At 38.3% G+C, this 12,940-nt stretch overlaps 1 protein-coding gene across 3 annotated transcripts in view; it reads right to left on the bottom strand.

The window, feature by feature from the left end:
* Positions 1–5,894: 5,894 nt before the first annotated feature.
* LOC123758036 (F-box/LRR-repeat protein 20) overlaps positions 5,895–12,940 on the bottom strand; it is a 446,116-nt gene continuing 439,070 nt past the window's right edge. For all 3 annotated transcript variants that reach the window (XM_045742212.2, XM_045742214.2, XM_045742215.2), the window contains one exon: positions 5,895–8,795. In XM_045742212.2, the coding sequence (XP_045598168.1) occupies positions 8,688–8,795 (108 nt within the window). In that variant the 3' untranslated portion in view covers positions 5,895–8,687. The remainder of the gene's footprint in view (positions 8,796–12,940) is intronic.

A 12,940-nucleotide genomic window follows, 5' to 3' on the forward strand; every position in this document is an offset into this window, starting at 1 on the left:
TACAACCTTGAGGACCATTCAGATTGATCAATTTATCAAAATATATATATATGTCGTACCTAGTAGCCAGAACACACTTCTCGGCCTAATATGCAATGCCTGATTTGCCTAATAGGCTGAGTGACTTTCTTTATTTTCAATAAATTGTTTCCAGTTAGTTAATTTGAATTATTATTACTATATTATAACAAGAAAATAAGTTATTGACTTTGTTGAGTTAGTTTAGGTTAGGCTAAGATAGGTTAGGTTAGGTAAGGTTGGTTAGGTTCGGTTATATATTTACGTTAGTTTTAATTCAAATTCAAACAAATTAATGCATACATAATGAAATGGATAGCTTTATGATTTCACAAGAAAAAATTAGAAAAATATATAAATTCAGGAAAACTTGGCTTATTAGGCAAATCGGGCCTTGCATAGTAGGCCGAGTACTGTGTTCTGGCTACTAGGTACAACATATTATAGTATATATATATATACACATACAGTATATATATATATATTATATATGCAAACACGCTTGAATGGTCCCCAAGCATATATGCGACTGAAAACTCCACACCCCTGAAGTGACTCGAACCCAGACCACCAGGAGCACAATGCAACTGGGGTACATGGTACCTTAACTGCTTGACCATCAGTGACTGTACAAAAGATAATAGTTAAGGTACCATGTACCCCAGTTGCATTGTGTTCCTGGTGGTCTGGGTTCGAGTCACTTCTGGGGTGTGGAGCTTTTAGTCACATATATGCTTGGGGCCCATTCAAGCTTGTTTGCATTTGTATTGCTCACGTGGCCCCACAAAAATGAGTAATTTGATGAAATAACTATGCCCAAGATTACCTTCAAAGTGCCGTCGGGCCGATGGGGAATTAGCCTCGGCTACCATCGTCTTTTGTATGGTCACTGATGGTCATGAGATTAAGGTACCATGTGTCCCAGGTGCATTGTGCTCTTGGTGGTCTGAGTTCGAGTCACTTCTGGGGTGTGGAGTTTTCAGTTTATATATATATATATATATATATATATATATATATATATATATATATATATATATATATATATATATATATATTTATATATACTGTATATTTATATATACTGTATATATATGTGTATATATATTTATATATACTGTATATATATTGGTTCGGAAACCACTTGGTTTCCGAACTTTAGTTATCCGAAACTTCCAGTTTCCCGATTGGGGTTGGGGAGTCACGCTACACGAACTAAGTTCGGGTAGGAAGCAGTCCGCCAAGCCTCACACCGGCCGGGGTGTGAGTTACCCTGCACGAACCAAGAAGTTCGGGTGAGGAAACGGTCAGACAAGCATGGCGCTGGCCTGTGGTGGTGGGTGGGTGGGTGGGTGGGAGATGGTTTAGTTGGCCCACTGACCGTGTCGAGCACTACCTCTCTGGTGCCTGCCCTGTGACGTCACAGATTCATGGCCTATTATTCCCATTGTTTGAATTTGTCACAAGGCTGGAGTGTTCATTCTGTGACTTTGTTGGATATATCTGCACAATCAAGGAACATCCGTGCACCATGTCAGCTCCAAATGCCAGCCAGCATTGTGTCAGTCAAAGCATCAACAAGTGGGATACATAAAAGAAAGAGGTCAGTGATGACATTTAAGAAGATGAAATAATTAAGAAGGTGGAGAGCAGTGTCCCGAGAAGTGTCGTGTGCGCTGAATATGGCATTAGCAAAATTACTGTTTTTGATCTTCTTAAGGCTAAACCTATCATTTTTTACTATTTCTCTAAAACTGAAAGTTGTAAGGCAATACAAAGTAGAAAGGTAGTAAGTAAATCAAAGGTGGAGAGTGTTGATAACGCAGTGTGGGAGTGGTACAAACAGAGCCATGAGGTGACGAAAAAGCCAGTGGCAAATGATGTCACAAACAAATGTCAATTAAAGTCTTTTTTTTTTTCTTTGGCTTCCAAGAAAGCTCGCATTGCATCACCTGCACCTGACTCATCACAAACTGACCCAGTCAATCCAACAACTTCAGTCAACCCAACACCATCAACATCCACCACCACCTCTTCCATATGGAAGATGATAACTATGCTTTATCAACATCGATCATCAACATCAGTGGATCAGGACTTCACTTATTGGTGAGTACAAACAAAATACGGTTGCATTTATGCTATGAACCTGTCGATTTTTTCCTAGAGTTTATTCATAAATTTTTTGATAATTTTTTTTTTCATTTCTAATTTATTTTTTCCCTCCATTTCTCGTTTACGAACTTGCATGATAACCAACAGGTCTCATCCCCAAGGGGTTTGGAAACCAAGTGGTTTTCTGTGTGTGTGTGTATATGTATATATATCTATATATATATTATATATATATATATATATATATATATATATATATATATATATATATATATATATATATATATATACATATACATATACATATATGTCGTACCTAGTAGCCAGAACGCACTTCTCAGCCTACTATGCAAGGCCCGATTTGCCTAATAAGCCAAGTTTTCATGAATTAATGTTTTTTCGACTACCTAACTTTTTCGGCTACCTTACCTAACCTAACCTATAAAGATAGGTTAGGTTAGGTAGGGTTGGTTAGGTTCGCTCATATATCTACGTTAATTTTAACTCCAATAAAAAAAAATTGACCTCATACATAATGAAATGGGTAGCTTTATCATTTCATAAGGAAAAAAATAGAGAAAATATAATAATTCAGGAAAACTTGGCTTATTAGGCAAATCGGGCCTTGCATAGTAGGCTGAGAAGTGCCTTCTGGCTACTAGGTACGACATATTATATATATATATATATATATATATATATCTATATATATATATATATATATATATATATATATATATATATATATAACTGAAAACTCACACCCCACAAGTGACTCGAACCCATACTGCCAGAAGCACTGCAACTGATGTACAGGATCCCTTAACCACTCGACCAACACGACCCGACAAAAGAGGATGGTATCCAAGGCTAATTCCCCATCCCCCTGCCGGCACTCTGTTGGTAATCTTGGGCATGGTATTTTATCAAATCACCTCATTCTTTGGGGCACACATGAGGAACACAAATGCGAACAAGCCTGAACGGTCTCCAGGCATATATGCAACTGAACACTCACACCCCAGAAGTGACTCGAACCCATACTGCCAGAAGCACTGCAACTGGTGTACAGGATCCCTTAACCACTCGACCAACACGACCGGACAAAAGAGGATGGTAGCCGAGGCTAATTCCCCATCCCCCCCCCGGTACGCCATTGGTAATCTTGGGCATGGTATTTCATCAAATCACCTCATTCATTGATACAATACCATGCCCAAGATTACCAACAGAGTGCCGGTGGGGGGATGGGGAATTAGCCTCGGCTACTATCCTCTTTTGTCCGGTCGCATTGGTCGATTGGTTAAGGGATCCTGTACATCAGTTGCATCAGTTGTATATATGTTGAATATGACTGAAAGTCAATGATTAATAATTCTAACACGAATAAAAAACGGTCAACCTACTCATGAAAAACTCCCCAAACACCAAACACAACACCTTGAAGGAAACTAACATCGTCTATTACCTTCACATGCCCACTTGGGGAGTGTAAGCCCCAAAGAACTTAGTTTATAGGCAAGACAACAACGTCTCTTTCTAGGCGACTAACAATGCTCAAACAACAGGGCTCCATCAAGGAACATATAATCTCTTTTCGCAACCAGACCATCACCAGAGAAACGCATTTACACATTTAACACATAACTGTATTCTACCCACTTCATGACCCCGAACCAACATAGACGCAGCAAGAGAAAGCATGGGCCAATTGGCCTTCTGCAGTTACCTTCATTCTTATGTTTTCATACCCAATTTATACCAACCTCACCCAAAACATTTGTGTCACATCACCTCACCCAAAACCAATATAAGCATGTTGACCAAACCACACACTAGAAAGTGAAGGGACGACAACGTTTCGGTCCGTCCTGGACCATTCTCAAGTTGACCATTTACAATCGACTTGAGAATGGTCTAGGACGGACCGAAACGTCGTCGTCCCTTCACTTTCTAGTGAGTGGTTTGGTCAACATTTTTCAGCCATGTTATTGTGACTCCTTGCCTGCAAATGTAAGCATGATATATGTCATGTTTAAATAAGTCTTTGAGAATGTAAGAAAATCTTACCCTTTCGGTCATATTCAACATTATATGTTTACAAGAAAGCCTGCTAACAAAATATACAAATATATATATATATATATATATATATATATATATATATATATATATATATATATATATATATATATATATATATATATATATATATGTTGTACCTAGTAGCCTGAACGTCATACTTGGCCTACTATGCAAGGCCCGATTTGCCTAATAAGCCAAGTTTTCCTGAATTTATATATTTTTCAATATTTTTTTGTTATGAAATGATAAAGCTATCCATTTCATTATGTATGAGTTAATTGTTTTTAAATTTGAGTTAAAACTAACGTAGATCTATGACCGAACCTAACCAACCCTACCTAACCAACCCTACCTAACCTAACCTAACCTATCTTAACCTAACCTAAACTAATACAAGTCAATAATTGATGTTTTTAATATAATATAATAATAATAATTCAAATAAACTAATTGGAAACAATTTACTGAAAATAAAGAAAATCACTTGGCCTATTAGGCAAATTGGGCCTTGCATAGTAGGCCGAGAAGTGTGTTCTGGCTACTAGGTATGACATCTATATATATATATATATATATATATATATATATATATATATATATATATATATATATATATATATATATATATATATAATGGGAAGACGGGACACCACGAGTGTAGCTCTCATCCTGTAACTACACTTAGGTAATAACACACAAACCCATTCCTCATTTAAATATGCTTTTAAGACATTGATATTACTAGGCAAAATTCACCAATATTTCAACCATTACACTCTTTTAAGTTCAGCAAAACTTGTATTGAGCCGAATCCTAGGAATGATTTTCATGCACCTAATTTTCCAAATAAACTATTTTAGAGATGGACAAAATCCAACGAACGAACACTCTTCAGAAATGCTAGTTTTGGGTTACCAACTCACAGCCCATCCTGGATAAATGTTTATGTGACAGGCAATTAGCAGCTGAGGGTGAAGACTGAAGGGCAACTGTGAGGTGCTCTCATGACCAGTGTTACATAAACCTTTGGTAGGAAAGAAAAATAAATAAATAATATAGCACCATTTGCATCTGTAAAATTAAAATGTTAAGATATGTATGAATATGAATCCATGCTGATGTGCACACAAATGTATATATGTAGTGTATATGCAAGCATGCCACATGCACACACATGCAAGCATGCTACAAGCACACTCAAACATGCAAGCATGTCAAACATATATGAATATATGCATGTACGCTTACATATATACACGCATACACACAAAAAAATATTGTTAAGTTTTCTTTGCAAACAGAGCAGTAGACGGTTGAAACAAGTTAAGTGAGGTGGTGGTGGAGGCCAAAACCGTCAATAGTTTCAAAGCGTTATTTGACAGATTACTGAGAAGACGGGACATCACAAGCGTAGCTCTCATCCTGTAACTACACGTAAGTAATTACTAAACCCCAATTGCATATCAAATACACTCATTATACAGTATACTGTATATTAGGTCCAATGTTTTTCAAGACTTGTGGTACAAACTGATGCAATGTCACCACCTAAAACAATCGGAAACATGAAAATTTCACGCAGTCATTGTCATCAGTCAAGAACCTTCAGGTGTTGCGGCATGTCAGGAGCATCCAGATGAAACTCGATCGATTTTCCAAGGATATTAAATGAAGACTTACTTATAAAATGTTGCTAATCATAACATAAGAAAATGATTAAAGTAAATAATATAAAAGCAAAGACACAATACAGAATGATCCCATATTCAGGTCTCATAAAAGAAACAAAATTTAAATAGTTATCACCAATATGTAACTAATACAATCCTTAAAAGTTAAATACTGTACATATATATAAAAAAAAATCCACTTTACGTGTTTTTTTATTCCTCGGTTGTTTTTCAATAACCAATGATACATTTTTGTTTGTTATATGTATGTATACACACACACACACACACACATATATATATATATATATATATATATATATATATATATATATATACATATATATATATATATATATATATATATATATATATCATGGAGAGATAAGTACTGTACTATAAAATCACAATATTGTCCTTACATACAATAAATGTATTTTGCTCTAAAATAAAGAGAATAATAATAATGATGATCACGCTTTGTCTACTACAGTCTAGTAATGTTTATATATCATGTGTATCAAAACTAGTCTCTATACATGGGGTGAAAAAGGTAAGTTTTACATGGCAGTTGGGATAGAAAAACATTTAAGACCAAGTGAAGAATGAGAGGTAACATCTGGACATGGCACGAGACACAACAGGAAGAAACAAATGTATGACGGACAATGCAATAAGAGTAGAATATGGGTCAAAATGTTGAGATGAGAAGGCCGGCTATAGCAAGATCCTAAAACACAAGGCAGAATCAAGGATAGGAGGAAATGGCTCAAATATGATTGTTGTGACTCTTTTAAGAAGTTACACATGCAGTCATAGCACTGCTACTGAGTCTATTCTTCTTAATTAAAATATAGTACACTTGAAAGTCTTTGCAGCATCACGTGTATCTTGCTATTTATAACCTCTCCAGGCAAGTCTGGGCAAAATACATTGATGTAACATTGAATCAACATTGATAATGTTGGTTCTATGTGAATTTAATATTACTTGAATATATTTGCCCGCTGGGAAGACACACTTGCAGCCTTGGCATTTTGAGAGTGTATTAGCATGTCTTTGGCAAAATGTTGTAGTAGTAAATTGGCATATGATCTAATCTGTGAATTTAAATGCACTTTACATTACAATGGGATGATAATATTGACTTCTCACAAATAAAGAATTTCATAAAACTGTGTAATCACAACTTGTGTAATTTGTTAGAATGGTACCAGTCTTCCATGTAACTTTGCACATGGCTCTAATGGAAGTTAACGTAGGTTAAGAAGCAAGTCATATTACCAAATGCAGCAACACGTAAAGGATGACACAGTTGCTACACTGACACAAACACCAGTGGAGGCAGGAAAAGGTGTAATGCATGTGTGCTTGAGTTATGTTTGTAATGTGGTGTTTATATCTGTGCTGTTTGTGTCTGTGGTGTTTGTGTCTGTGGTCATGTGTTTGTGGAGTGTTTGTGGAGAGGTATAGTTGTACTGTATCACAACTACAGTGATACAGTAATGCTGGATATATATACAGCATGTGTGTGCACATGTACACACATACACATGCATGTGTGTATATTTATGTATGCAGATGCATGTATGTACACCCAATGTATGTACACCCATGCATGCACATGTGAAAGTGAATACATCTGGCAATAAACACAATTTCTAAACCTATCTAAAAACATGAGCATTAAAAAATGACCACTGTTATTTGCCTGGCACAGGCAACCTTTTAAAAAAAAAATTATACTTGAATCACAGAATAAAAGATCAAGTGGAGAGTGTATTTCCTCGTGGCATACAAATATCGAGGCTTCGTGACAAGTAACTAAGTCCTAGCTACTCTCTCCATAAGTCTTGTTCTCCTCCTAATATGCCCTCTAGGAGTCAATCTTAACCATTGCCAGAACAACAATTTTGAAAACCCTAAAAACACTTGGCTTATATTTTGTGCAAGAAATGCTAAGGCAATAAATTATAAACAAGGATATACAGTACTTTTCTGTAAAAATAAATAACTTTAACCACACTTTTGGTTAACAATTAAAATGCATTTTACCTTAATTACTGGCTTAATAATATAATAATTATATATTATGTAAACTTTAACAACCTAATATTTCATTTTCAGATCATTATTTCATATAACATAAAGGAAACCTGTCTTATGGAAACTTAACTAGGACTTTGAATTGCACATTCTCATCTCGTTACACATTTTACACAGCCTGGCCAAACAGTGTCACTAGTGAAGCACACATATTTATTATCTTATGACTGGCAGGAAACACAATGAAAGGTGGGTGACACCGTACAAAAATGGGAATTATTTCCAGTTTTCACTGACACTTGGCAAAAACCCAACCTTCTAGGAGACCCATGGTCTTCAGAGAAAGGCTTTGGCAAATTATAAATAGCAAATGGATCCTATCTACCAATTAGCTAGCCGGCAATTACAATGACTAACATCTGTGTTTTTACTTAAGTGATTTCAGGATCAGCAGCAGCAAATCTGCTGTAGTTTTCAATGCCAGAGTTTGTTTATTTTACTTAAAGGTCACTGAAGCCAAATAATGAATGCCTGTGCAAGTCTTCACTCCACTGTAAGTCTTATGAGACTACAGAGGGGCCTGGACACCACAATGGGGGGGGGGGGGGGCGGAAGAAAATGGTCACACTCTGACCTGAAGAGTAATTCCTCTCACGATGATAATAGTTGTAACTCAACCTTCCATTGATCTGGGGCAACTACTCTTTTCCCCAACCCCAGAGAAAACATCTGGAGGATTTTGTCCCATAAACCTCAGAGAATGACACAGCACCGACAATATCGTTGCCGCGACCTGCCCTCTGCGGGCTGTGGTGTCTGAGGGGCAAAGTACGCATGCACTTTGATATTCGGTAAGTGGCTCTGCAAAACAAAACAAAAGAGAGAGGATAAATTATGCACATTGATGTATTAACATGACTCATCCTAAAATATAATACAAGAACAATTTTAAGAAGACCCAACAATATTTGCATTACTGATATGAATTTTGTGTAAATCAGCAACTGGATGTAATGAAGTACCCTACTCTGGTGAGCCACTCAATGGCTTCCCGCTGAGCCTGCTAAGCCTTAGATAACACATCAGGCCTCTGAGGCCCACATGAGCACACTGGGAGACAGGACCAAAATCTTTTTTTTTTTTTAGATATATACAAGAGTTGTTACATTCTTGTACAGCCACTAGTACGCGTAGCGTTTCGGGCAGGTCCCTGGAATACGATCCCCGCCGCGAAGAATCATTGTTACAACCAAGTACCCATTTTACTGTTGAGTTAAACAGAGGCTACAGTTAAGGATTTGCACCCAGTAAATCCTCCCTGGCCAGGATACGAACCCATGACAAAGCGCTCGCGGAATGCCAGGCGAGTGTCTTACCACTACACCACGGAGACTGGTAAATCTGGCTCTCCCTATGAGACGAGAAGAATTTGGAGATCAGATATAAACATGGAAACAAGAAGAAACCACGACAGTATATGAATTATCAAAACGGTAAACTAATTGTAAGAAAATTAGTAAAACTGAGGAGAACAAGGCAAACAATCAAAGCCATGAGGTAAATATCACAGCATAATGTGCCTGATTGCCAATAGATACCATCAATGGCCAATTGGGACCCCTACATGCCAGCCACCTCATTCATCAATTGTCTGATCATAAACGCCCACCTACAACCCCCCACAGTGAAGAAGGGAACAAGGAGAGTACAATGAGCCACTGAGGGATACACCAGAAAAGTTCTTGTATTACATTCATTGCTTGATTTATGGAAATGTCTCTCAGTAGCTCTCCAAGCTTCTCCATGATAGATAGCATCTCACCAAAGGAGGACAGCTTTTCTAAAGAGAAATAAAGGATTAATAATAAAACAGAAAAGAATCAGCGTTGAATGTAATGAAACGCCATTTTCTGGGTGTGACCCGTAGGCTCCCCGGAGCTTACTAGGCCGATATGCTAATGTCAGACTTTGGCATCAGTTATGTATATGGAGTTCGGTTGAGAATAAAACCATGTAGACGAAGCTTGTTTCTCTTCAGCCTTCAATTATAACAGTGGCGACGAGGATTAAACATGTTTGGCAGAGAGCCTGGGTACAAGACGTGGTGTGAGGATCAAGTGAGAGCAGGGTACGTCATGTGGACGAGTGGACGCTTCGTATATCACAGTGTGCTACCACTGTAGCCATGGCTACGCCGCTCATTTCAATGGAGCCGTTAAACACTGCCAAGATCTCGTTGGACCTGTGGCTCAGCCTGCTGGAAGCAAATTTTCAGTACTGGGAGATTAAGGAGGATGCCAACAAAAAACCGGTACTCTTAGTTTCACTGGGTTCTGAAGCATATAGTGTTCTCGGAAATTTGTGTGCACCTGAACTACCCCACACTAGGTAATTACAGTAGGTAATTACACTTAGGTAATTACACGAAGACCTATGTAGACCTGATTGCCCTGCTTAAACGTCATTATGTGGTGAAACCTTCATATTACAGGAGTTTCATGGATCTCCAGAAGAGGACGAAAAAGCAACAGGAATCCGTACAGGATTTATACGCGGAATTGGAGGCTTTGGCTAACCACTGCAACTTCAGAGCACAGTTGGATGGCAGGGTTAGGGACCAGTTGTTCATGGCAGTGGAAAAGGAGAATTATTTCCCTAACATGGTGGCAGAATACTTAGATCTACAATCGATGACATCATGGACAATGCTCGAGAAGATATTGAACCTGGAAAGGGCTTTTGGAAGTAAGACTTCTACTCAGGAAATTATGGTCGGACAGGGCCAGACCAGATGTAAACACTGTGGATACAATCACATAAGTAGCAAGTGCAAGTTTAGTGCCTATATATGCAACTTTTGTAACAAGGAGGGACACTTGCAGAGAGTTGTAGGGAATATCTGAACAGGAACAGCAAGGCCTGGGAGAGGAGATGACAAGGGAATGCAGGAAGAAGAGGTAGTGGTACTGTGGTCAAGGCAGTAGAGGAAGGTAACTCGTCTGAAGAAGCTGCAGGTCAGGAAAGCAGACTATATTCGGTGAAAGAAAAGGTATGTTCAATGAAGTCACAAGTGGTGAATTTTTTAATTAATGGGAAGTTAGTTCCCTTGGAACTGGACACTGGTGCTGCAGTACCAACATTGGAGATTGGGCAGATACCTTGCAATTGAATGTAAAACTAGATAAAAAATCATTAAGTGCATTATGATAATGTACCGATTAAGGTCTATCGCAAGGTGTTGGCAAAAGTAGGTTATAATGGAAAAGAAACTATCCAGGATTTTTATGTAGTGGATTCACATAATCCTAGCCTATGTGGTAAGGATCTCATGAAAAAAGTGGGAATTTTCTTGGCGGGCCTAGATGAATTGTCGATAGTTAAAACAATTAAAAGTGCCGAACAAATGTTAGATAAATATTCAGTGGAGGCAGATCAGTCAATTAATAGCATGGTGGCAAAAATTCACCTGAAATGTGGGGCTTCACCTAAATTTTTCAAGGCAAGAACAGTGCCGTTTCATTACAAGCAATTGGTAGAATCAGCCCTGGAAAAGCATGTGGCAGAAGGCATCTTAGAGCCAATTACACATAGTGAGTGGGCAGCCCCAATTGTACCAGTGCTTGATACCTGCTTGATGGGGTTCTGAGAGTTCTTCTACTCCCCAAGCCCGGCCTGAGGCCAGGCTCGACGTGTGAGAGTTTGGTCCACCAGGCTGTTGCTTGGAGCGGCCCGCAGGCCCACATACCCACCACAACCCGGTTGGTCCGGCACTCCTTGGAGGAAACTATCTAGTTTGCTCTTGAAGATATCCACGGTTGTTCCGGCAATATTTCTTATAGTCGCTGGGAGAACGTTGAACAACCGCGGACCTCTGATGTTTATACAGTGTTCTCTGATTGTGCCTATGGCCCCTCTGCTCTTCACTAGTTCAATCTTGCATTTTCTTCCATATCGTTCACTCCAGTATGTTGTTATTTTACTGTGTAGATTTGGGACCTGGCCAAGTGTTGAAGGCAGATCAGAAATCCTTGAGAATCTGTGCAGACTTCAAGGAACTGATCAACCGTATACACTGTGAAAAGTACCCTTTACCTAAGATAGATGAGTTGTTGTCAGTGGTTTGCAAGGGGGCAATTTTTTCTAAGATTGACCTGAAAGATGCTTACTTGCAAATTCCTGTAGAGGAGGAGAGCCAGAAATTGTTAGTGATTAATACCCACAAGGGGTTATTTAAGTATAAAAGACTTCCTTTTGGACTCTTCTCGTCTCCAGCAATTTTTCAGAGATTCATGTCCCAGTTGTTAATAAACATTGAAGGTGTGGCTAGTTTTTTAGATGACATTATTGTACATGGGAAGAATGAGGAAGTGCTTGATGCTATATTAGAACAAGTTTTGAATCTCCTACAAGAGCACAATGTGAAGATTAATAAGGGTAAAACAACATTAAAGACCAAGGCCATTGAATACCTGGGGTACCATATTTCAGGTAAGGGCTTTACTCTTTCTCACAAAAATGTAGTGTCAATAGTAGATGCTCCAGCCCCAACTGATGTTGGGGAAGTACAGTCTTTTGTTGGGATGGTTACATATTTTTGTAAGTTCATGAAGAACTTTTCAACAAAATTATCACCATTGTATGAATTGTTGAAAAAAGGGGCTAGATTTAAGTGGGCAGCAAGAGAGGAAAATGCCTTCAGGAATATTAATTAACACTTTCGCCCACGAATGACGCAGCATTGGGTTGTTTTTTTATTAGACGGAGTTCCACGAACGAAGCAGCATTGCGTCGTTTTCAGCGGCAACTTTGGGAAGGGCGCGCCGCGGTTTTGGACATTATATGCATGTACTCTTGTAGGGAATTTCATTGCGAACACAATGATACCAAAATGAAAGACCTCGGACCAGAATTGAGATACGAAAGTTGAAGAGAGAATACCGTTTTATTGCTTTTATTAGCACTCACTAGGGTAACGCTCCATCACTTTCTCTGTTTGCTGTTGGAGG

Source organism: Procambarus clarkii, chromosome 40, assembly GCF_040958095.1.
Source record: "Procambarus clarkii isolate CNS0578487 chromosome 40, FALCON_Pclarkii_2.0, whole genome shotgun sequence".
Taxonomy (NCBI): Eukaryota; Metazoa; Arthropoda; class Malacostraca; order Decapoda; family Cambaridae; genus Procambarus; species Procambarus clarkii.